Source organism: Festucalex cinctus, chromosome 1 (assembly GCF_051991245.1).
Source record: "Festucalex cinctus isolate MCC-2025b chromosome 1, RoL_Fcin_1.0, whole genome shotgun sequence".
NCBI classification, from domain to species: domain Eukaryota; kingdom Metazoa; phylum Chordata; class Actinopteri; order Syngnathiformes; family Syngnathidae; genus Festucalex; species Festucalex cinctus.
Genome location: NC_135411.1, coordinates 27,486,201 through 27,510,514, shown reverse-complemented (window position 1 = coordinate 27,510,514; position 24,314 = coordinate 27,486,201). Strand labels below are relative to the sequence as shown.

General features: G+C 41.4%; 2 protein-coding genes across 6 annotated transcripts in view; one reads left to right on the top strand and one right to left on the bottom strand.

Annotated features, from left to right (window-relative positions):
- cavin1a (caveolae associated protein 1a) overlaps positions 1-8,611 on the bottom strand; it is a 16,006-nt gene extending 7,395 nt beyond the window's left edge. The window contains exons 1-2 of the mRNA XM_077527148.1: positions 8,489-8,611; positions 6,076-6,876 (exon numbers count right to left, since the gene is read on the bottom strand). Of these exons, the coding sequence (XP_077383274.1) occupies positions 6,076-6,546 (471 nt within the window). The 5' untranslated portion in view covers positions 6,547-6,876; positions 8,489-8,611. The remainder of the gene's footprint in view (positions 1-6,075; positions 6,877-8,488) is intronic.
- atp6v0a1a (ATPase H+ transporting V0 subunit a1a) lies at positions 7,798-24,314 on the top strand. 5 transcript variants are annotated; one of them, XM_077527118.1, is made up of 22 exons: positions 7,798-7,917; positions 9,646-9,816; positions 10,262-10,340; positions 11,051-11,148; positions 11,246-11,374; positions 11,676-11,758; positions 11,859-11,985; positions 12,516-12,598; positions 12,666-12,759; positions 12,837-12,914; positions 13,416-13,566; positions 13,695-13,834; positions 13,955-14,121; positions 14,196-14,286; positions 14,887-15,005; positions 15,080-15,296; positions 15,376-15,483; positions 16,925-17,032; positions 17,646-17,690; positions 17,941-18,058; positions 20,464-20,635; positions 23,282-24,314. In XM_077527118.1, exons 2-22 carry the CDS (start codon positions 9,700-9,702, stop codon positions 23,373-23,375), a joined length of 2,418 nt encoding a protein of 805 aa, XP_077383244.1. In that variant the 5' UTR covers positions 7,798-7,917; positions 9,646-9,699; the 3' UTR covers positions 23,376-24,314. The 5 variants fall into 5 exon arrangements, with proteins under 5 accessions (XP_077383244.1, XP_077383230.1, XP_077383212.1 ...); XM_077527104.1 differs by having other exon boundaries at positions 12,837-13,049; positions 17,673-17,690; XM_077527086.1 differs by having other exon boundaries at positions 12,837-13,049.

Sequence of the window (24,314 nt, the reverse complement as noted above, 5' to 3'; positions counted from 1 at the left end):
ATTCTGACTGCCTGTGTTTGTCAGGTACACAATTAATATTGTTAATAATGTTTACTGCTGTCTGAATGTTCATGAGCATTCCTGAGCAGGCTCCACCATCACACACAGTCCTTGCACAGAAGCCATTCCTTTTCAGGCAGTGCGACGCAATGCCTCCGTGGTGAGATCAGCTGTTGGACTCCTTCTGCCCCTCGCAGCTGTGCACTTTCCTTCCACAATGAGTGATATAGGCCTACAGGCAGAATGCCACGTGAGAGCGTTGAAGGTCCATGTGTCCACCTGGACCACGCAGGTCTCTGAAGAGTGCCACAAGTCTAAAATAAACCCCCGTCTGTGTGCTCGGGTGTGTAAACGTGAAGCCTACCCACATCTCTTCACGTTTTAGACACATCAGACACTTTTGAACCAAGTGCAATCAATGCAAGTTTCGTTTTTGTTTTTGTGACAACTCTGCTGTGAGTAATGGAAATTCCGCAAGCAGCAAACAGAGGCCTCACTATTTCACGTAACTACCGCAGCGATGTTAGACGACGTCCCTGCCTTCCACAACAGGGGGAGATCCGTGTGTGTGTGCGTTTTTTCCCCACGAGCAGGGAACTGTTTCCACATTTTTCACAAACCAGTGAGAAATGGCGGCATCAGTCTGTATTCGGAACTTATGATGAGGCAACTGGCTCTTTTACACTTGGGCGATGTCAATCATATTGACATCGACACACGTCTGACGTAGTATGAAGCATTTTTTCCTCCTCAAAATTTTCACAGGTGCATAACTGGGAACAAACCCCCATTCTGTACAATATTATATAAGACTAAACTTAAAGGGACGGTGTGTAGAATTGTTTAAAATGCTGATTAATCAAATTAATTTAATTTATTACCCAGCCCTACTACCACCTACCGATGCCACTTAATCTAGTTGCTATCTACAGTACTTACCTAGCTAACTACCAACATTTTGTTATCAGGTATATAAGCTTTTCCATACCACCATTGCAACAACCACATGGTTTTTATTGTGTATATGTTTATCGAAAGTAGAAAAAAAACAACAGTGTGCCACTTACTGATGCAATTAAAAACACATGTACAAAAGTTAGTACTAGAGTCATTGGAGATGGAAGCATGGAATGCTTTTCTGATCATTTACTCCCTATTATAAAGTACGGACCCACCCCTGCACCGCCTCTGCGGACTAAATGCACGCCCACTTCCTCTGAGACCTCCATGGGATCGTGACAAAAGTAGCCTTTATCAGTAAACATTCTGTCCACATTAATTCAAAGCAATCAATTAAACTTCACATTTGCAATGCCATAGGGCAATGACAATTGACTGTCTTAAAATCTCGTTCGGGCTGAAACTTGTGTAAACTACAAGTAAAACCTTTGCACTGTTGAACCTAACTGAACAAATAGCATAGTGGTTAGTGTGCTCTTTAAACAGCAACTCCCTGGTTTGAAACCAACCCAGTTTTTCTTTTCTTTAAAAAAAATAATATATATATATATATATATATATATATATATATATATATATATATATATATATATATATATATATATATATATATATATATATATATATATATATATATATATGTACAAATCATTTTTTAACCCGGTTGAAGCAAAGGAGTATGCTCAAAGACACTTGAAACCGGAGGACTCAGGTAGCTGAGAAGTTGTTCGCCTCACGCTAACATTACTATAGGTCTAGTAATCGCTAATTATATTACATAGGCCATGGCGTGCCTTACAGGAGGCTGACATGCTTCGCCGCCATCTTTCTGCGATGAATACCCGAAGAAGAACTTGGCGAACATAGTTATTGGTGGTAGGCTGGTGTTGTCTCTCTGAGGCACTGTTGTGCACGTTTCAAAATGCACATGTGTCGATAGTTCACCACTCGATGACACTAAATTCTACACGGTGTCTTTTCAAGAAAAAAGGAATTTACAGCATTATCTACAATTGAACACATTTAGCCAGTTCTTTAAAAATAATAAAGTCCCTAGTATGGCCGAAGGCTTCTTCTGCGCAGCCCTCTTTTGTCCTGTCTGGAAGAAATCTAAGCCTGGATGGCTTTAAATTTCTTTAACTTCAATGAGAAGAAAACAGAAGTTAAGAAAATCTGAGCCGAACGAAGGGGAAGGGGAGATGCCAGTGAGCTGAATCACAACGCTAAATTGGGGCTGGGTTTGTGTATAAACTCTGCTGTTGTTTGGCCTGAAGTGGAGTTTTGCTAAGTGCAGTATAAAGAAACAATTGCAACAAGTAGAACTGATTGGTATACTCAAATGTAGAGCTGAGTGACATCCGAGAGGATGATGAGTTTGGCTAAAAGACAAGCAGACGGTAAAGTGAGACGCACTGCGTCTCGAGGGTGGGCCGTGGCGGTATTAGCCCCAACACACCCAGATTCCAGTCACACGCTCCCAATAGACATAAGACATCATTGACTGGATTTAGCCACACAATTAAATCGATGCTGCACAAAGTCACAAAGCTATAAATAAAGCACAGGTGTCCTCATAAAACAAACTTCTTGGCAAACTTTTGGTATTGTACACAATCGCGTCATTTTCTGAGTGTGGTCCATATAGCTGACTATTGAGTCTGACTGAATTGGATAAGGACAGTTTTCGAGTGTGCAGCTCCAGCCCATTCTGTGTCTGCCTAATGCCTACCCGCCTTTCGTGGTCCACAAGTCTTATGCAATGTGCCTTATGGAGTTTCTAAAGCCTAGCATGCCAAATCCATAGAGGATGAAGGATATTTTAGAAAAGCAGGAGACTGATCAAGATGAATGTAGTGGAGTTAAACAGTATTTTCTTTGCAGTCTCAGAGGAAACTCAAAAATGTTGAAAATGAGGGTGCCTGGCAGGCGAGAGTGGTGGCAGTTATTGGTTCCCAAACTACCGCAGTAAAGGTGTGAAGCCGGAATGTTGGAAAAGTTAAGGGTGTGATCAATTAAATATAATCAAGATGGTCACAACGCAGGTAGAAACTGCAACATTCAGGCCGGTTAATGATATGACCACCCACTGACATTATGACTTACAATCCGACCTTCATGAGGAAAAGCGGTTCAGATAATAGATGGAAGGATGGATCATCTAATGTGCGGATACACAAAGCCATGAGGTATTGTTTCAATTATTGGTGGGATTGTTCCAACACTGATTTCCATGACGTACGTACTAAGTAAGAAACTGACAAATGTGGTTGGAAACCTAAACAAAGGCTTAAAATAATTTACTGACACTATTGCGTGGCCAAGTGATCAACCAGCTCCAGTCAAGGCCTTGTGTGGTCTTGTATTTCATCACTCTTAGACCTTAGCAGGTGTCATCTTGGCTAAATAAATACTATTCAAATTTACACCGTGTAAACATACTAGACTGAGGATCACTGGAAAAAGTCAACCCTGAGACTCCAACTAAAAAACTAAGAAACTTACTAGTAAAATCAGGGAGAAAAAACATCTGAAGATTTTTCATAGACTTCTATTTACTCCAATTGACTATTTTTACATCTGAAATCATCTCAAATCTTTGTTAGAGCTCTCATGGTTTGAACAAGAGGAGCAACCGGGGCTTGTCGAAAGGGACATAAGAGGTTTCAACGCTACATACGATGTGCAATTTATAATGAAATAGCTATATGCCACCACATCGAACAAGAAATTAACTTTTTTTCCCCCCATTTATATCTATGGCCAAGTGTTCATAGAAATATTTACAGAAATTATGTTGTCTTAGCATAGGCTACTTACATACAAATTCAAGTAGCCTAACGTCATTGCTGTAGGAAGGGAAGTTCAAAACAGAGGATCCCCTTGCATGTGTTTTACCTCAGGGCACCCCGCTGTTGCTATCTAATGTATCTATTCTCAGTGCATGGATACGGAGTTGAAGTTAGATTAAAATTCGACACCCATAGTTAACGCTGCATTAACAAGCCAGGCTACAAGGTCCTTTAGCGAAAACAAAGCTAATGTCGGTAAGCGACTACCACACACAATGATGAGAGGCCTTTAAACAAGAAGGCATATATGTTCCAGTGACATTCATGCTGCCGTAACCTCCGCGCACCTCACTCTTATCTCATCCTTAACCTGATTCGGAGTCTAAACTTGTCTCAGTGTAACACATTAACACACACAAAGAGGAAAGTGGTAAAACTCCAATGGAGGCCAATGTAGTTGCCACCGCGCCAATATCTTGCCAGGCCATCAAATTAAAAACAACGCAGATCATCCCTGCTGGCAAAAAATAGAACAGAGTGCGAGGGCGAAAAAATAGCGGCAGGCGTGATAGCTGCTAGCTTGCAACAGCTGCACAGAAAATGGGATCGGGTGGAAACAATGATAAGAGTATTAGTGTTGATTAATAAAAATGCTTGCTCACCGCTCCAAATAACTGCAAGACAGATATGGATAAGTTCTCTCTCAGGAATTTAGCAAGAATTCGCCCTTTTCTTTTTTTTTTGCCGAGTGGTTTCGTTTAAAGACATATTTCGACTGTAGCATCAAAGCCAAAGGAAAAAAGAAATGAAACTACAACTCACAAATGATTCGTACACTGAATTGTAATGAGTGAGTAACGAATGAGTCCTGTGCATGTTATTCTCTGCAAGAAGCCGCCTTGTCTCAGCTTGTGTCCCATAGTACGGACCTACTATCTAGCGTTGACCACCACACACAAAAGGATTTGCCATGGTGAGGATTGAAAAGGTTTGACATGTACGACCGTCGACCTGACCGTTTTCTGAGCAGATCAGAGAGGAAAAATAACTCTTAACACCCTCCATAGCAAAGGATAATCAGTAAGGATAATCATTTAGAGGCATCCTACAATCAGGCCCTTTCTGACTTTGATTGGAAAGCAGGAAAATGCTCAAATTTTCGACTGCTATGGTATTGCATGACTGCTGGTATGTGTAAACCCCGCTACAGTGATTCTAAAGTTGCTCCTAAGTAGTAAAGTCAAGAATGTAGAGCTTCCTATTTCCTGCTTAAATTCTGGCTAAAACACGTTGACTATGTAGACGATCGTCAAGCATGGTAGCCACCTGCTTGTTGTAATTTATTCAGTCCAAAAGCCTGCGGTTGAATTTCTGACAGATACCAATAGTGAAGCCAACCCGCTCCTGCAGCAAAATTCCCAAGCGGTGGGAAAAGCGTTCGGCATCCTGAAACAGATCATGCCAAACTCACACATGCGTAATCTCATCAAGTGCGCACTTTAAGCAAATCAGTACTGCTGAATACTAAACTTCAACCGGGCCGGATGTGAGAACATGTTCTGCTAAAAACGCAGCATGGAGGAGCGAGTGTCAAGTTCCCAACGGTAGCTTTATCGCTTCAACACCTGCCAACCTCTCGCATTTTGTGGCCTTTTATTTTATGACTTTTGTTTCCAAAATAATGTAGCTGCCGATAGGTACAAATAACCCAGAGTGCTCTGGGGGACCTTTGCAATACTAGTAACTACATCTTCATCCTGTGCCATGACGGCCTGCCAACTATGCTCAGGGGTGGGGCTCTAGATCTATCTCGAGCCTCACCGCCCTCTCTCCATGGCCAGCATTTGGGAGGCTAATCATTTTAGTTACACCTATGTATTAATAGCGTCTAGCTGTCTAATCATGATGGAAGTCCTGTGGAATGGGAGTGGTTGAATGCAGCTTCCACACGACACCAAACAACATTTGTGTAAGGGGCACATTGCGTGGAGCATATCCAGAAAATAAAGCTACATTCTTTTATATTTTATACAGAGTAGTGTTTAAGTGCAAATTCCACCTGTAAAATAAATGTTTCTCAAAGTACTGCCTGCTTTCTTAATATTGTTTCTACAGATTCCTCATGCCTTTTATCTGCTGTGAAGGGCAGCAAAGACCTCTGCTGCTAGGTTGCCAGGGAAACAAGGAAGATAAATATATATATACTATATATACTACAGAAAGTTAAAGTGATATCATTTAGATTTGGCTTGTTCACTCTGCTATTTAAGTATAATCCATATATATGGTACACAGGTTCCCTACCCTCATCTTTGCCCCTGCTCACCTGGTAGATGAAGACTTTGAAGTTGCGCCTCTTGAGGAGCTCACTCTCGTTGCTTTCCAGCTTCTTAATCTGGCCGGCCTGCTTCTCCAGGTTGCTGCGCACTGTCTTGACGTTGACGCTGACTTTGCGGACCTTGTCCAGCATCTTGGTGACGTTGGTTGATGTGCCCAGGTGGCTCTTGGACAACTTGGAAAGCTCCCCTTGGATGGTGGACACCGACTTCTCCATGCCCTCCTGCCGCCCCTCCAGCCCCGTCTGGGTCTGCTGGATCTGGTCCACCACACCAATGATCTTGTCGAGCAGGGCCAAGACCAAGACGCCGTTCATCTGCGCTTCGCTCTTCACATCCTCGATGGGATTGCCCCCGTCCATTGCCGGCTCAGCGGCGGCACCTACCAGGGCAACGTCATCGTCATCGCAGGGCACCTCTGCCAGAGCTGCGTGCTCCTTCTGGACCCCTGTATCCGCCATGGCTGTCAGCTTCAAAAAACAAACGGCTTGCACTCCCACTGTGGATAAAAATACACCCTTTGGAAAAGAACCACCAGGATCCCCTTTACTGCCTCTAAACTTTGCTTGTCTTTCTGCTCACTAAACCCTCTGTGCCTGTGCGTCTGGGATGCCAGCCAGCCAAGGGGAGTTGGGCCTCTCACTGCTCAGGCATGTGTGGCTCCACTCAAATGCTGCCGTTCCATGTGAAACCATCCAGTCAGAATTTTCCTGACCCACCTACCCGGGCCTCTGCTGGTGGGACTCCGCCTTCTGCAGTCCCTCTGGGCACATGGGTGGCTTGGTCCCAAACTGTGGCGACATGATACAATATGTGAAGTCAAGAGGCAATATGTAGCTTCACAAACAACTTCTGCATATTTTCACAGATTCATTGCAATTTGTGCAACTTTTACCGTGAATCCATCCATTTTCTAATCAGCATCTCGAGCTGAAGCTTATCCCAAATGACTTGGGGCGCGAGAGGTGGTACACACCCTGAACTGGTACTGTATGTTACAAATTCATAGGTAACAATATCATGCATTTTAGAAATAAAAAGCTGTCTGGTTTTCTGATGTATACTTAGGCCTACTACACTATTTTATTATGTTGTAATGATTACAAGTGTAGATAATGATAACACCAGGATCAACGCTATCCAATCCAACTTTAAACCACTATAAAAACAACTTCACGGAAAGCATGCATGAATTCTGCTTAGTCAGTGCTGATTGTCTTTATGAAGACCACCTCTAGTCAGAGGGGAAAACTGAAAAACTCACAATAAAGTTGGAAAACGGGGTTGTAAAAAAGCACAAAGTGCAAAATATGCTCACTTAAATACGTATGTAGAGCAATATATAACCGGAACATTTCCCTTTTTCATAATAAATATGTGAAAAAGACGTATCACGCAAACATACACCCGCGACCCTTGTGAAAAATAAGCGGTCAAGAAAATGGATGGATGGACGCAAACATACATTAGGAGATCATGTGTCCGGTAGGCTAGATCATTACTGCCCTCGTGTGGTTGTAACTTCACACTACAGTACAGCACTGCAAATTCTTAATTTCCAGTATGTTCAAGGAGAATTAAACACATTTTACAGAAAATACACCACATTACCCTATAACGTCTGACCGTGGTCTCAAATTGCTGTTGTTGTTATTTTAATTAGGCTTTCATGCTTTAATATTCATGAGAGACGTGACGTCACATCACGTGATCGGGTTTCCACTTCCGCTTTGAGAAGTTGACAAATTTCTATCCTGTGTGGCTGAAGTCGTCCACAACAAACAGATTGTCACAAACAAGAAAAAGAATACGGCAGAGACTCCATCTCAATAGTAAGTGCGCGACTTTATAAAAGCAGCAGTTGATGCTCGAGTTTCGGGTTTAACAAAATTAGGTTTTTGACAATCGGCGTGGTTACATATTGATCAACAGGTGCGCAAAGTTAGCCATTAGCCGCAGTGTAAACTGAACGAAGCTAATTATCCGACTAATGACGTAGAACGTTTATGTGCTATTATGTAATGATGACGTGATCCGGGTGCTCAAACCATTTGTTATTTGGATTGAAAACAATACAAGTCTTCTAAACACGTCATTAAAGTTAGCCGATAATCTAGTCCGTTTTATGTAACGTCAATTAAATTTAGCTGCAGAGTGTACAGTCGGTGTTCCTGCTTTGACTTGTGAAGCTGTCATCGACAAAGGCAGGTGTACTGGTAGTTTTTAGTAACAAACCAATGGACTACGTTGATTTTTGTTCTTAAATTGAGGGAGTAATAAGGCTTTAATGGTGCTACAGGTCACATGTTCCCTTCATAATCCACAGATTAGACCTGTGTGGTCCTTCGCCCCACTACAAGCTGGTTAAAGTGCCTTTATAAACTAAGTCTGGAACTATCTTACCCCCACCTTTACCCCCATCTGGCACCCCAGAAATTGTCACTCTTTTCACCGGATTTAGTCTGCGCTGTCAATCCACATCAGTAATCTTTTGGTGTCATTTCCAGTAGTATTGTGCTATTAAATTTGCCAGCGTAACCGCATTCCTGCCCTGATCATGGGATCAGCGTGAAGGCAACCGGATTTTATATTCTCTTGTTGTCACATGGCAAGCTCTCGCACGATGCTGTTAAGTGCACACATCTCTGCTATTGAATTCTTTAGTCTCAATCATTAGTAAACGTCACAGTTGTCACTGTAGTGCTACTCAGTTTCTCCAAGTGGGACCAAGCCTCGATGTAGAAATCCGCTTGTTGATGCCACCTCTAATAATGCTTAAAATTCACTTAAATAAACTTTAATATCATTTCAAACTCATCTTACAACATTACTCTTAAAATATTACAGTTATCTGACAGTGGCAGTTTCTGGCATGTGCTGTAGGGCTATATTTTCCTCAAAAGTTTTTCCATTTCAAACATTCTGCTGCAGCATGGAGTTTTTTCTTTTTTTTTTTTTTTTTTTTTTTTTTTTTTTTTTTTTTTTTTTAGAAATAAAGCATTTCTCACTATTCCAGCAGAGTTACCATAATGGTGAGTAAAATGTATGCAGTGTTTTCCAAATGAATTTCTATGGCATTCACAAGTCTCAGCAAAACTCCATGCTCCTATGATTTTTTTTTTTTTTTTTTTTTTTTTTAAAACGAGTCACACCTCTTCAGTTGTTGAGCACGCATTAGCCATGTTCATGAACCAGAAGTAATTACAGAAGGAGCCTGGTGAGTACCTCCAAGCTAGGCATGTTTAAATAATAATAATAATATATACATATATATTTTTTTAAAAGCTTGCACACTAACTGGAGAATATGACCCTACGTGTGGCCACACAGTGTGACAATGGGATAAAAAATAAAAAATAAAAAAATAACATCAATCACTGATGTTTGCACGGGGAAGTTGCAGCACCTAGGGGAGTTGCCCTTTGTAGAAGCGGTGCATCAACAACAATGAAATCCTGAACCTAAGGCGAGCACACTGGGATAGAAAGCCCGTGAAGTGAATTGCAAATAGGCAAGTGCTCAACTGTAAAGGTTGTTTGTGTGATTTTTATTTTTTTAAGGTGAGCTTTCCTTCCTGAAGGGCGTGCCGGGGCATCTGCAAACCCGCCGCAAACATGGGGGAACTCTTCAGGAGCGAGGAGATGACACTGGCGCAACTCTTCCTCCAATCGGAGGCGGCCTACTGCTGTGTCAGTGAGCTGGGAGAGATTGGGATGGTGCAGTTCCGTGATGTGAGTTCCCGATTGTAATACGGATTATTTGTTTGTGTTCTCAAAATGGCTGTGATGTTGTGGGAGGGGCTGGGATAAGGTTCAGGAAGCTTGCCGTGAATGAGTGCATGCTTCACCAAGTCACCACAGCTTCTCGATCATGTGCTCACAGCTGACACTTCATTCCTCACATAAGAACACCCACTCCTGACGATTCCTAAAGGAAGCATTGTGCTGAAGACGGATCATGTTGTATACATCCATTGAAAAAAAATGCCATGGTGTCAAATGGTAGTCTTATTTGGAGTAAGGCAGTGAGGGAGTTGTCCGCAAAACCCAGTGCTTAATTTATTATTATTATTATTATTATTATTATTATTATTTAAAGTGGATCTGAGACTGCTATTTTAATGAAGTATGGTTCAACAATATTTAAAAAATTTGCTTATTTTGTCTTGTGTGGCAGTTGAATCCTGATGTGAACGTGTTCCAGCGCAAGTTTGTCAATGAAGTGCGGCGATGTGAGGAAATGGACCGCAAACTGAGTAAGTCTTTGGCTATGGTTATAGAAAGGAACTCCTCTTATGCACATACTGGTATATATTACCTGGTTATTTCTTCTTACAATATTTTGAAGGGAAATGAAACGTTTTTACATTTTAATTCATATATAAAAGAGAAAATAATACACACACAAAGACCTCATCTGGGGACCTTAGTTTTATGAGATTAAAATCCATCCATCCAACTACTTTCCTGACCGCTTATTCCTCACAAGGGTCGCGGGGGGTGCTGGAGCCTATCTCAGCTGGCTTTGGGCAGTAGGCGGTGGGACACCCTGGACTGGTTGCCAGTCAATCGCAGGGCACACAGAGACGAACAACCATCCACACACACTCACAAGCACACCTAGGGACAATTCGGAGCACCCAATCATCCTGCCATGCATGTCTTTGGAATGTGGGAGGAGACCGGAGTACCCAGAGAAGACCCATGCAGGCACGGAGAGAACATGCAAACTCCACCCAGGAAGGCTGGAGCATGGACTTGAACTCGAGTCCTCAGAACTGGGAGGCGGATGTGCTAACCAGTCAGTCACCGTGCCGCCCGAGATTAAAATCACTATATATAATGTATGTGCTACATTTTTCCGATACTGTAAATAAATGAGCGGTGGCCTATTATTGACGTTGGGGATTGATTTGTATTGTGGAGTTTCCTACCGGAAAGCAATACAATGCCCTCTCATTGGCAGGGTTTGTGGAGAAGGAGATCAAGAAGGCTGACATGCCGATTGTTGACACTGGTGAGAACCCAGAAGTCCCCTTCCCGAGAGACATGATTGACTTGGAGGTGAGAGAGAGAGAGAGAGAGCAGAAAGCAGAGAGTTTCTGGCGCCATCACACACCGGAACGCCGTACTTCACTTCCCTCTCTTCTTCCCTCTTTAGGCCACGTTTGAGAAGCTGGAAAACGAATTGAAGGAAATCAACACCAACCAGGAAGCGCTGAAGAAGAACTTCTTGGAACTGACCGAGCTCAAACACATCCTGCGTCGCACACAGCAGTTTTTTGATGAGGTCAACCGGACAGCATATACACACACGCAGGCCAAAACAGGATGTGACATATTTGTCACATCTCAATTGCAGCCAAGTGTCTGTTTTTCTGCCCCTTTGCTCCAACATCAGTGTCGCTCGACTGCCTCCATAAACACTGATGTCTTGTCCGCATGTGTCGAGTCATTGTTAATGAGTTGAAATGAGCCGTGATGGCGGTTAATCATTTAGCCGGACAGGCAGCCGATTATCAATTAACTTTGTATGCTTTTTTTTTTTTGTCCCCTTCGTGTTGTTTTACTGACTGCAAACCCTCCTGCAGATGGAAGACCCCACTTTGTTGGAGGAGTCGTCTACCCTGCTGGACCCCAATGAGGTCAATCGGGGCCCTCCCCTCAGGCTTGGGTAAGACCTACTCTTTATTTTTATTGTTGTCCTTCAATTCAACCTTTTTCCTTTATTTCACTGAGTGTTCGCGTACAAACTGACTTTGTCCTTTTTCCAGATTTGTTGCTGGAGTGATCGGAAGGGAGCGCATTCCCACGTTTGAGAGGATGCTGTGGCGCGTTTGCAGAGGGAACGTGTTCCTGAGGCAGGCTGATATTGAAGACCCTCTGGAGGACCCTATTTCGGTCAGACTGCAGTTAAAGGAGACATTTAAAATAATTCCAGGCATCATAATATGTCATTTATATGATTTGGTCAAAGTACAACAATGATCAAGAATTATAGTACAAGTTTCACTCTGAATTTTGCCAGTTTTGGGGGCACGGAAGCTACTTTTTTTCAAACAGCACAGAGTTTAAAGGGGAAAGAGAGCCACGGTGTTATTTTCATTCATGGAAGCAGCACTTCATCGCCAAGCCACTGAATTACACTTGTCATCTAGTGTGCGGAATCATGGATGTGGTCGGTTTAGCAGACACATTGACAAACAGTTAAACACTATCAATATGTCGCAAGTCATTAAAATTCAGAATACTTTGCTTCCAGATATATTTTGGAACGGGGCAGCTCAAAACAGGTTGCTTTGGGTTTAATTTAAGACTTGATGGTTGTGTCTGCACTCCAGAGACCATTGAAAAATCAATGATATAATGTCCCGTTGTAATAATTGGGGTTGTTTGGATGCAGGCCCATTTAGTCTTTCATGTGTCCACAGGGAGATCAGGTCCACAAGTCTGTGTTCATCATCTTCTTCCAGGGAGACCAGCTGAAGAACAGAGTGAAGAAGATTTGTGAGGGGTAAACAAACAAAGCCGCATTCCTGTTGGGTGTGTTGAATTTTTGCTCATGAGTGCTTTTCTACCAGATTTCGAGCCACCTTGTACCCATGTCCAGAAACCCCTCAAGAGAGGAAAGAGATGCTTGCAGGGGTTAACGCTCGCATCGATGACCTGCAAATGGTAATTAATTCCATTAACGCTCACACACACACGTAGAGCCATACATCATCACATTTTCCCCTCTGCCCTTCTTCAAGGTGCTGAGCCAAACGGAAGACCACAGACAGCGCGTTCTGCAGGCGGCGGCCAAGGCGGTGCGCGTGTGGTTCATCAAGGTGAGGAAGATGAAAGCCATCTACCACACCCTCAACCTGTGCAACATCGACGTCACCCAGAAGTGTCTCATCGCCGAGGTGTGGTGTCCCGTCTCAGACCTGGACTCCATACAATTTGCTCTGCGCAGGGGCACAGTGAGTGGCCGGACAGATTCACACTAGTTGGCAACCACCTACACAATCCAATGGGAACAAAGAACTGGCAATAAGATTGTACTCGTACAGTCATCCATTTTTTATTGCTCTTGTCCTCAAACTGGTTGCAAGTGAGGTGAAACATTTCCCAGTTGACTTGGGGTGAAAAGTGGTGCTGAAGGTTATTCTATTTAATAGGTTGTTGTTAGTTTTCGTTAACTGTTATAACCTTGGTATTTACTCAAGGTCATCTGGGTTGTGCTTTAGCTCACTGGTGACACTAATGAGGACAAGCCTTAAAAGAAAGGATGGGTTATGCAGTGGAAATGTGGCAATGATAAAAAGGTTTGCTGTTGTGTCATTCAGGAGAAGAGCGGCTCCACCGTGCCTTCCATCCTTAACAGGATGCAGACCAAACAGACCCCGCCCACCTACAACAAGACAAACAAGCTCACCTCCGGCTTTCAAAACATTGTGGACGCCTACGGAATCGGCAGCTACCGTGAGATCAACCCAGGTATGCCTGCGTGGTGTGCTTTATTTTTTTATTTTATTTATTTTTTTAATGTTGTCATACTTCCACTGCCTGTCCCGTCCATCATCCGTGATATCTCCTCCCCTTCATCTGTTGTGCAACCACTCCAGCTCCTTACACCATCATCACCTTCCCTTTCCTGTTCGCCGTCATGTTTGGCGACCTGGGCCACGGCGTGCTCATGACTTGCGCCGCTCTGTACCTCGTCTTGCGAGAGAGCCGGCTTATTGCCCAGAAGAATGACAACGAGGTATCCGCCACCACGTTCCATCTCCTGCCCCATCATGTTCATACCGACATGCAACGCACCTTACTCAGAAGAGATATTTTTCTTTTCTTTTTCTTTTTAAATTTTGCTGTTTTGTGTCAGATGTTCAGTATGGTGTTCGCGGGGCGCTACATCATCCTGATGATGGGCATCTTCTCTATCTACACGGGCATCATCTACAACGACTGCTTCTCCAAGTCACTCAACGTCTTCGGCTCGGGCTGGAGCGTTCGGCCCATGTTTGATGCGCGCGCAGGAGGCAACTGGACGTAAGTGACTTGGTGGGGTCAGAAAAGTTTTTTTTTTTGTTTTGTTTTTTACAACAACAATATTTTGTTTTCAGGTTTGAAACACTTGAAGGCAACAAAGTTTTGCAGTTAGATCCAGCGGTAGACGGCGTGTTCAAAGGGCCATACCCCATAGGCATTGATCCGGTAAATTGCTGCGATGCTACGTTGGGAAAAAGTAGAGACATATGCAAATCTGTTTTACTTTGGAAAACAATGACCGAACCGGCAACATAGTAAATCATCATTCCACCTTTTTGTAATCACTATATAAATACGAATTACAAAATAAACACCAGTCACTGGTTAATAAACAGTAATCAGGGGTGGGGGTGGGTTGGGGCTTGTTTGTAAAACTCTTTAATTCAAAATTTAAATGAATCTGATTAATCGATCGAATATTTGATAGATTAATCGATTCTAAAAATATTTGATAATGACAGCACTTTATTATATATGAAATTAAAACATTTGTAAAAGAAGCACAAAATATACACTAAGTATTTTTTTAAGGTTGTTTAATTATGGATAATTATGATGAATTTTTGTTTAATCATGACAATAAACTATTTTATGTAAACATTTTAAATTGGCTTGTCTACAAATGTCATTTTAAAAATTGAATGTGGGCCTTAAGCACAAATGTTTTCTCAGTTTGCTCTAGCCAAACTCCCAGTTGATTAGGTTTGTCTTTTATTTTAATGTTGTATCTGTAGTGCAGATACTAAACGATGTCTTATCCGTCAGATCTGGAATATCGCAAAAAACAAGCTGACCTTTTTGAACTCCTTCAAGATGAAGATGTCGATCATCCTGGGTGTCATCCACATGCTATTTGGCGTCACTCTCAGTCTCTTCAACCACCTGTGAGTGTTTCTCACCCATGTGTCGTTCTCATTTCTTCCTTTCAAGTTGTAAACTCTCTTTCTCTTCCTGAAAGCTATTTCCAGAAGCCGCTGAACATCTACTTGGGATTCATCCCCGAGATCGTTTTCATGTGCAGCCTCTTCGGCTACCTGGTGCTGCTCATCTTTTACAAGTGGCTCTCATACGACGTGCGGCTATCGCGCGACGCCCCGAGTCTCCTGATCGCATTCATCAACATGTTCCTCTTCAACTACAGCGATCCGACTGTCAAGCCACTTTACAGGGGACAGGTCAGAAGCACCTTTTGTCGGTAAAAACAGCATTTTGGTGTAAAAATTAGCTGAATTTCCTTCATTTGTCTCTCCTCAGCAAGCCCTGCAGACCATCTTGGTGCTCATCGCCTTGGCATGTGTTCCTTGCATGTTGATAGTGAAAACTCTGATCCTGCGGAGACAATATTTGTGGCGTAGAAACCTGGTAGGATGCATTTAGAACCACATTCTTCACCTTCACTTAGTCACCTTCCGTTAATGACGGACTTTCTTTCCTAAAGTGGCAGCATAACCCAAATTTGTACATTTAATCATCACAGTGTAAACTTAATCTATGCCAACAATGTAGTTAAGTTATAATTACAGTAAGTTACAACACTTGCAGGCCATAATTCTTAAAGCTAAATGCAACACAGAAAGTATGTCGGTAACTGAGCTTGCTTTCTTGTACTGCGTGACGTATTCTTATTTTATTCTAATGTCATAATTGTGTGAAGGCTAATTCTAAGTTAGCTTAGCATGCTAAGCTATTGTTAAGCTAATGCTAACTTATCTTAGCATTAGAAGCTAATGCTACCTTACCTTTGCATGCTAAGCTAATGCTAAGTTAGCATGTTAAGCTAACAGTAAAGCTAACAGCATTGGCTTATCAAGCTAAGCTAACAGGTGATTCACTTCGTTCAAGCTTCAGTATATTCCACCAGTTCCTGCCATGAGCGTTTACATTTCTTTCAGTTCCAAAATTCGCGCCTTAACCACAATTCCCCATTTTGTACCCTACTTTCTACATTTTACATTTACTTCCGCATTTTAATTAACAATTAACTTTGTTCCAACTTCAATATATTCCACCAATTTACGCCATAAGCTCTTTCCTTGATTCCTAACACCTTACTCCATTCCCTACTTGATTCTTCACACCCTACACCTTTTTTGATTTTTCTGCTGTAATTTTGATATTTATTCACTGATTCTAACCGTTCCAACTTTCAATTGTACCGCTCTTTCCAGGTCATTGTGCATCATTCAGTGCCATTCAATATAATTCCAAATCATTGCAGTTTTTATTCAGCCTTACAGCCGTAACACGCAATTCCTCCAGAAATTGCATTCTCTAGTTAAAGTAAATAATTGTATGAATAACACTAGTAGGCCATAAATATTGATCAACTGCGAACAGGTACATGAGCATGCCATTTTCTGCCTCGTAATGACATTTTTATGCTGCGCCATAGTCAAGTCAAATACCTATGCTATTGCAAGAGTAAATTTGTAAATATTTTTATGAATGACATTTCTAGGCTATGAATATAAGGCAGCAAAATGAAGAGCGGTAAGTACTGAGATAACAGGGCATGGCTTTTTGTACCGCTTGATCACATATTAAGTTGTGCTGTAGTCTCATCATTTACCTACGCTAAGCAGTAGTAAAGTTACACGTTAAAATTGCACAAAATATTTTATGAAAAGCACTTCTAGGCAATGAGTATCCAGCACTCAAATGAATTACTTTGTCTGTAATTTTGTGTTAGCATTAAACTGCAACTGATATCATTGCGCCCCATTCTTAGCCTTAAAACATCATTTGTCTGTACTGAACTGAGGATCCCCGTCGTCCTTCTCAAACCTCCCTTGTTGCCCCACAGGGCACTCAGAACTATGGTGGCATCCGGGTGGGCAACGGGCCCACTGAGGACGAGGCGGAAATCATCCAGCATGACCAGCTGTCGCAACACTCCGAGGAAGAGCCTGAGGTGAGCTTTTGTCTTGGCCTTTGAATGATGTACAATTTGGAAGTGGAAGCTGGCGTGCTTCAAATACAACATCCATTATGTATGAAGACTCATGTTGCTCTAGCTTGTGTTCAAATACAGTGGAATTTCTTAGGTCAAATGACACGTACTCCAGTTTCCTCTCTTGTGTTGCGCCTATTTTCCTTTTTTTTTTTTCTCTTCAGTTGCATTTGAAAACAGGAGGAAAAATATAACAATAAATGTTATCAAGTTGAGAGGAGTTCCATTGTGTAATACTGTCATCCTTATGGTTTAATGAGGTCTTTTGGCTCGTTTTACACTCTTCACACAGCGAAGGATGTGAAGATTCATTCAAACATTACCTGCAACCATCCAGGTTTTCTGAGTGTAACAGTTGGCTTCAATGGTTTCATATTGGAAAATTGTTTACAAATCTTAGGTATGGCAGCGATTTGTTTTGGACCGTAGAGGTTCTAACTTCTACTGTATTAGAAGTCATGCCCGATTTAACTTGTTGTTTAGCTAATTCTTCAATTCCAAATGTGTAACCCAATTCCTCCATGACTGTTTGCTGTGTTTGTTTGTGTGTGCGTGTGGGGGTTCAATAATCAAGCGTTGCCTTCTGTCATCTGATTTCAAGGCCTGCGAGGAGGAAGAGGTAGGACCTTGAAGCCTGTCACTTGTCTTTTCCAGTGCACGTCATCCCATTTGTCTCTCCCTCACCTTTGTCGCCCCCTTGTGTTGTGTTGGGGTATGTGTTGGGGTGACGCAGGGCAGAACTTTGTGCTTTGGGTTCACACTTGGTTAATGGCTGGTGTCCTATCAACACAATTCCTTACTGATCTCAGAGGACCTCAGAGGGGTTTCGTCTAGTCCGCCATACTGACCGATATGTTTGTGTTCCTCAGTTTAATTTTGCAGATGTCGCCGTGCATCAGGCAATCCATACCATCGAATACTGCCTGGGTTGTATCTCCAACACAGCCTCCTACCTCAGGCTTTGGGCTCTCAGTCTAGCCCACGCACGTAAGTTATGAACACACTGCTTTTGTGAATTGGATACGGATATTTTTTTTATTCTGGTTGGACTGTGTCCAGTCTTCCCTCTAAGCTGCGTGCGTGCACAATCGCCCAGTGCTCTCACCCTCTCAGCACACAGCAAATGTCATCAGCACATTAAAACAAACAAAAAAAAAAAACAATTCTAATCTGAGCTGTATTTACTGTTTGTGTTTTTATATTACCTTCCTATAAAGAAATGTAAAACTTTTTTTAGCACATGTGGTAAACAGAGTGGGAAAGAAAAATGTGACAAAAAAAATCTAAGCTTAAATGCAAGGGACGGAGGGACGGAGCGGCTCTGTCCAAAATGAATGGACAACACAAGGCTACGGTAACGCCGGCCAGCACGTGCCACGCACACAACAGGACACCATTCCCACTTCCCTTACAGTTTTAATTAGGGATCTAACGATAAGCGCGATATCGTGATATTAAAACTGCCACAATGTCGTCGTCATGTTCACGATATTTAAATGCAACACATCTGTTAAAAAAGTCGGGTTGATTTCCATTTGTGCAGTTCTAGCACCCTTTGGTGTGTAGTTTTTTTTTTTAGTGCAATTTAATTTTCATTAGGGATGTTTTGGCTGTTCTATGTTTAAAATCTTCTCTAATTGTCAGATGAAGGGGAACGTAACATGCCCGTGAAGCAAGTCAATATGTGGAGGAACTCAATGTGTGCGTGCGTGATAACATAATAATAATAATAATAACATAACATTGATTTATGTACAAAAACACAATAGTGTGCTTTTTTTTTTTTTTTTTTAGTATCAGCTCTTTTTTTTCGATATTGTGACGTTATTTAAATATCGCCACCCACCCCACAATATCGTGATAATTATCGTATCGTGAGCTTCATATCGTGATAATATCGTACCGTGACATTTAGATATCGTTACATCCCAAGTTTTAATAGCATTTTGGGTGCACTCAGTTGTTGTACTGCAGTTTGAAGCAAGCATACATACATTAGAGTATACAAATTCTCACTCAACACTGATGAGACAGCAGGTGACAGCAAACAGCTCCATTCAGGAAGTCCAAATATGGGTGTACTTTACAAGCTCCTTAAGGCTCTTCACGTGTCAATATTTCAGAAATTTTCTTTTTTTTTTTTACTCAAAGACATGTTTTCCATTATTTTTGACTGAACAATGTGGGCACATATTTCTTATTGTTTTGAGACTTAATTATGTTTAAAATTGCAGGTGTGTTTAAGAACAAGTAACAAACTAGGGCTGATTCTAATCATGTCACAAATCTGATTTATAAGTGGTTTAAAAAATTTTGTAACATGAATACATCATTGGGTGGCATGGTGGATGACTGCTAAGCACATCCGCCTCCCAGTATTGAGGACTCAGGTTCGAGTCCAGGCTCCGGTCTTCCTGGGTGGAGTTTGCATGTTCTTCCCGTGCCCGCGTGGGTCTTCTCCGGGTACTCTGGTCTCCACCCACATTCCAAAGACATGCATGGCAGGTTAATAGGGCGCTCTGAATTGTCCCTCGGTGTGCTTGTGAGTGTGGATGGTTGTTCGTCTCTGTGTGCCCTGCGATTGGCTGGCAACCAGTCCAGGGTGTACCCCGCCTACTGCCCAAAAGCCACCTGATAGGCTCCAGCACCCCTTGCGACCCTTGTGAGGAATAAGCAGTCAAGAAAATGGATGAATGGAATAACATCATTTAAATTATGATCCCAGGTGTGCATGATACTGGTTTGGCCGCCATGTACGTGTCAGATGTTGCCATGGTTTTATTCAGTGTATATAAATGGACTAACAGTTACGTTTACATTTCACAACCAATTTTGTCCTGATGGACTTTGCTTTAATTTAATTGTTCATTGTTCTGACAACATGATGCAAACAAATATTTGAGTTACATTCACAGATATAACTTATAAGAGAAAATTTAGAAATGCATTCTTATCAATGGAATGTGCATGTAGCGCTTCTTGCAGACTTATTGGTCCAACCATACACCACACACGGAGGCATTTCACTGTAGAGACAGTAAATAACATGAAAACGCTGTGGGAAAATCACAATTTTCAAGTTCGGTGGGCTTAGTTAACCTTGCCAGCAAGCTGAAATCTCACGGTATTTGAGAGTTCACAAACTCCGGAGAAAACATCTTGTGCCTCTCCCGCTGATACGACCAATCAGTGTTATGGTTGTTTATCTATATGTGTCCTGTGATCAAATTTGATATCATTTTTAATTTCTAAATAAATAAAATTCCTAAATTATTATTATTATTATTATTATTATTTGTTACCTTATAGTTAATGTTCAAGAAATCCAGTTTTGATCATGAAAGCACAACATCCATGCTGATGGACAACATGGCATCTGGTTTACCGTACAGAATTGTCGGAGGTGCTGTGGTCGATGGTGATGCACATCGGCCTCTCCACACGCAGCGTGGGTGGCTTCTTCCTGCTCGCCATCGTCTTTTACTTCTTCGCCGTGCTCACGGTGGCGATCCTGCTCATCATGGAGGGCCTGTCCGCTTTCTTGCACGCACTTCGACTGCACTGGTGAGCACCACACTGTTGTTATCGTTTTCGGGTTTTTTCATTACTCAACTACAGAGGCAATTCCACACTTGGAACCAACTGATTGCTTCTGTGCCCTGGTTGATGCTGCTGGTTTGGTTAGCAAAGGGGTTCAAATGGGGCTCTTTAATGTCCATGTGTGAGCAATAAGGGTTGTGGACAGAGGCAAATGGTTAATACAATATGTTTTTAGGGAATATTTGAAGGAAAATTTTATTTTATGTATGTATATATATATATATATATATATATATATATATTTATTAAATTGACATAAGTTTTAAGATATATTTGTACTATTTTATTTGAAAATTTATAAAGAATTATCAACCTAAAAATTGTGTAAAATTTTAACTAAGACCTACCTACATGCAGTACTTTAAGAATGTAAATCTGAAAAGTTAAAACAACTTAGTTTGACTTATTTTATGACATTTTATAATATACAGTGGTACCTATACTTACAAAATTAATTGGTTCTGGAAGAAAGTTTTTAAGTAGAAAAATTTGTAAGTAGAGACGCATTTTCCATGTAAATGCCCTAATCCGTTCCAAGCCTCCCAAATTTCAGACATAAATGTTTTATAAAGCATAAAAATGCATCAAAACATGTAACAAATACATGTTACAATTAGATTATTGCACAATAAATGAGAGTTGTGCATAATGTAAATAACAAAGAATAAAATTGATGGTCATTTACCTTTTTAACTGCTGTCCTCATCGTTTTTTGCCCTCTGGTTCATGTTCTCCTCTCTCAGAGAGTTTTTTTTGTTTTTTTTGTTTTTGTTTTGTAAAGAACTGATCTATGGATGTTTTTTTTTATTTTTTATTTTTTTTTATAAACAATCCTTCGTTAATGTCCAATGCAAGTATCATCTTAGTGAGCAAACGCCCGACTGGTGAACACTTTTTCTGGGCGATTCTTTTAAACAAATTCTGAAACTTCATGGAAACTTCCGGTATGGCGAGGCATCTTTTTAAAAAAAAAAAAAAAAAAAAAAAAAGGCCCGAATCGTCGCAATTAAAAACTTACTGTGCCTTCATCAATCACCAATTGTTTGAATTTTTGCACAAATTCGTTGGCCGTTAGTTCATACATTTACGAAAAACTATCGGAACACCTCATGGGCCGCGGGATGAATGATGAGGACGCTGTAGAGACACCGCTCTTGTATACGCTCATACCTATGGTAGAGGTTCCTCTTAGCCAATGGGATGCCAGAAACATGCACAAACACCGCTCTAGTATACGCTCATAGATACTTATGGTAGGAAATAGCCATAGCCGAAAGTATGTTGCGTTCGGTAATGTATTTTTACCTTTCGTATCTAGAAATTTCTTTCGTAACAAGAGGCAATATTTTCCCGTTGAGGAGTTTCGTAACTCGAAAATTTCGTATGAAGAGACGTTCGTAAGTAGAGGTTCCACTGTAAATACTTTCTATATACTTTTTATAATAACAAAATAAATTTTGTAACTAAATAAATCACAACACCATAAGGTTCATTTTATTTAAAGTAATTTAAATAAGGGTAGATCTTTTTCATGTTTTATTTAACATGAGCCATTATTTATTTATTTATTTATTTATTTTTAAGATGGTTTTGTAAAAAAAAAAATAGTCCTTAAAGTCAATTCGATTTTACTTGTACTTATAGTGATTTAAGTATATTTATGAACTTTAAAGGGAACCTGAAAAGAAAATTGCAACTTTTTAAATGTTTTTTGATCGTGATATGCATTCCCCCACCCTGACTAAGTCCCCAGAGTTGTGAGTAAAATGACCCATGTTTCTCTTGTCTATGGCCGTTCATGTCAACACAGCTCAAATAACACTCTCAAATGGGCTGCTTTAGCAGATCGGTTTTAAACATCACTTAACACCACCTTTTTTGGTTTTATACGTCACGAGCACAGCGCAAACTCCACCCATACAATTTTGAACTGGGCTCACTGTAGACCAGGGGTGGCCAAGTTCGGTCCTCGAGAGCCCCTATCCAGCCTGGTTTCCATGTCTCCCTCCTTCAGCGCAGCTGAATCTAATGATTAGCTAATCAGCAAGTTTTGCAGAAGCCTGATAATGATCCTGATCATGAATCAGGTGTGTTAGTGGAGAGAAACATGGAAAACAGGCTGGATAGGGGCGTTCGAGGACAGAAATTGGCCACCCCTGCTGTAGACCATCTTGTAGAGCCTGCATTTCTACAATAAGGCAGAATTTTGCACAAAAAAAAAATCTTTTGATACAGTGTTGGGGCATCCAGAGGATGGGTTGCTGTTGTTGCTACAAAGCTTGCATTAGGTCTTTCAAATAACTTTTTCCGCATGTAGCAACCACCATCATGCGCCCCTTCCTTTCTGCTACTTCTCATAAAAGGTCAGCTCCTCAATTAGCATCGCCATTTTTCTTTTAAAATAAAGCCTGGTCACTTTCCAGACAGGAAGTCGGCTTTACATTCTTGGGTGCTGGTCCAAGTCTTGCATCTGGCTACCGTGAGGGAGGGGGCCCAATGGAATGGAGAGCAAGGGTCGTCAACGACATAATTGGCTCGGTGTTCCTGTAAACATCTTCATTATGTATCCACCTTGATGTGTGCTTTTTTTGCGTGTGCGTGTGTACGCAGGGTGGAGTTCCAGAACAAGTTTTACTCGGGTCAGGGCTTCAAGTTCCTCCCATTCACCTTCGAAAGCATCCTGGATGGAAAGTTTGAAGACTGAGACCACCCCATCTGTGTGCGTGTGTTGTGTTATGTGTTGAAATGGCTCATATGCATTTTTTCTTCTTCACCATTTAAACAATTCCCAGGTGTGTTAATTTTGGGTCTCAGTCAAAAGTGCAGAATGGATAAAGAATTATAGTACGCTGAAAATCCACTTGTCACTTTCTGGTCAGCTTTTATTACCATGACGGCTGATGACTAAACTAGGGCGTGTTGCTAATATAACAGCTATGCTGCTCTACTCAGCAATTTTTTTTTTCTGGTTAATGTTCAGGAAATTAACTAGCAGGTTTTGGTGGTGTTATTGAAGACTCACTCTTGAGCTGGAAATGTTCACCATTGTCTGTCCAGACTGCAATTGAAAGGCGCTTTCACAAAGTCACCACTGACTAATTTATTTATCCATCCCCATAAAGTAAGACCTCATGAGGATTCAATTTTGACTTGTGGAGGCAGCACCTCAAAGCCGAGTTACACTTTCTAGGTGCAGCATGTCCGTGAATCTGAAGGATGCAGCGGACAAGTACCCTTCCTTGCTCCACATCAACAATTATATTATATACAGCTCTTGTATCCAGGACATTGAAGTAAGTTTTCCGTCCCCTTTAAACTTCTCACCTCCTTTCGAAACTTCATCCGGAGCCAGAGTATGTAAAAGCAGCACACATCGGTCATGTCTGCGTGTTGTGGTTGATGTAGGTGAATATTATTTATGTAAGTGTCTTGGTAAATGGTTAGGGCAGCATCAGTAAATACTCACTTGCTAGTTGTGAAGGTCCATAAAAAGGGAAATGGTGTCTCAAGAGGACCCATGTCATGAAATGGTGCAACAGTCCAAAGTCATGGCAGCAGATGCTTGACAAGATCTTTGGTGGCTCCTCATGCTGGTTGTGTATTTAGCGGCAGATAATATGTTCTCAATAAACGTGGGAAGAGA

Coding starts and splice junctions, on each gene's coding strand:
- atp6v0a1a (XM_077527086.1), top strand. CDS start 9,700: ATGGGGGAACTCTTCAGGAGCGAGGAGATGACACTGGCGCAACTCTTC. Junction 13,567..13,694: donor CTACCGTGAGATCAACCCAG/GTATGCCTGCGT, acceptor CAACCACTCCAG/CTCCTTACACCATCATCACC. Junction 18,059..20,463: donor TCTCAGTCTAGCCCACGCAC/GTAAGTTATGAA, acceptor TTTACCGTACAG/AATTGTCGGAGGTGCTGTGG.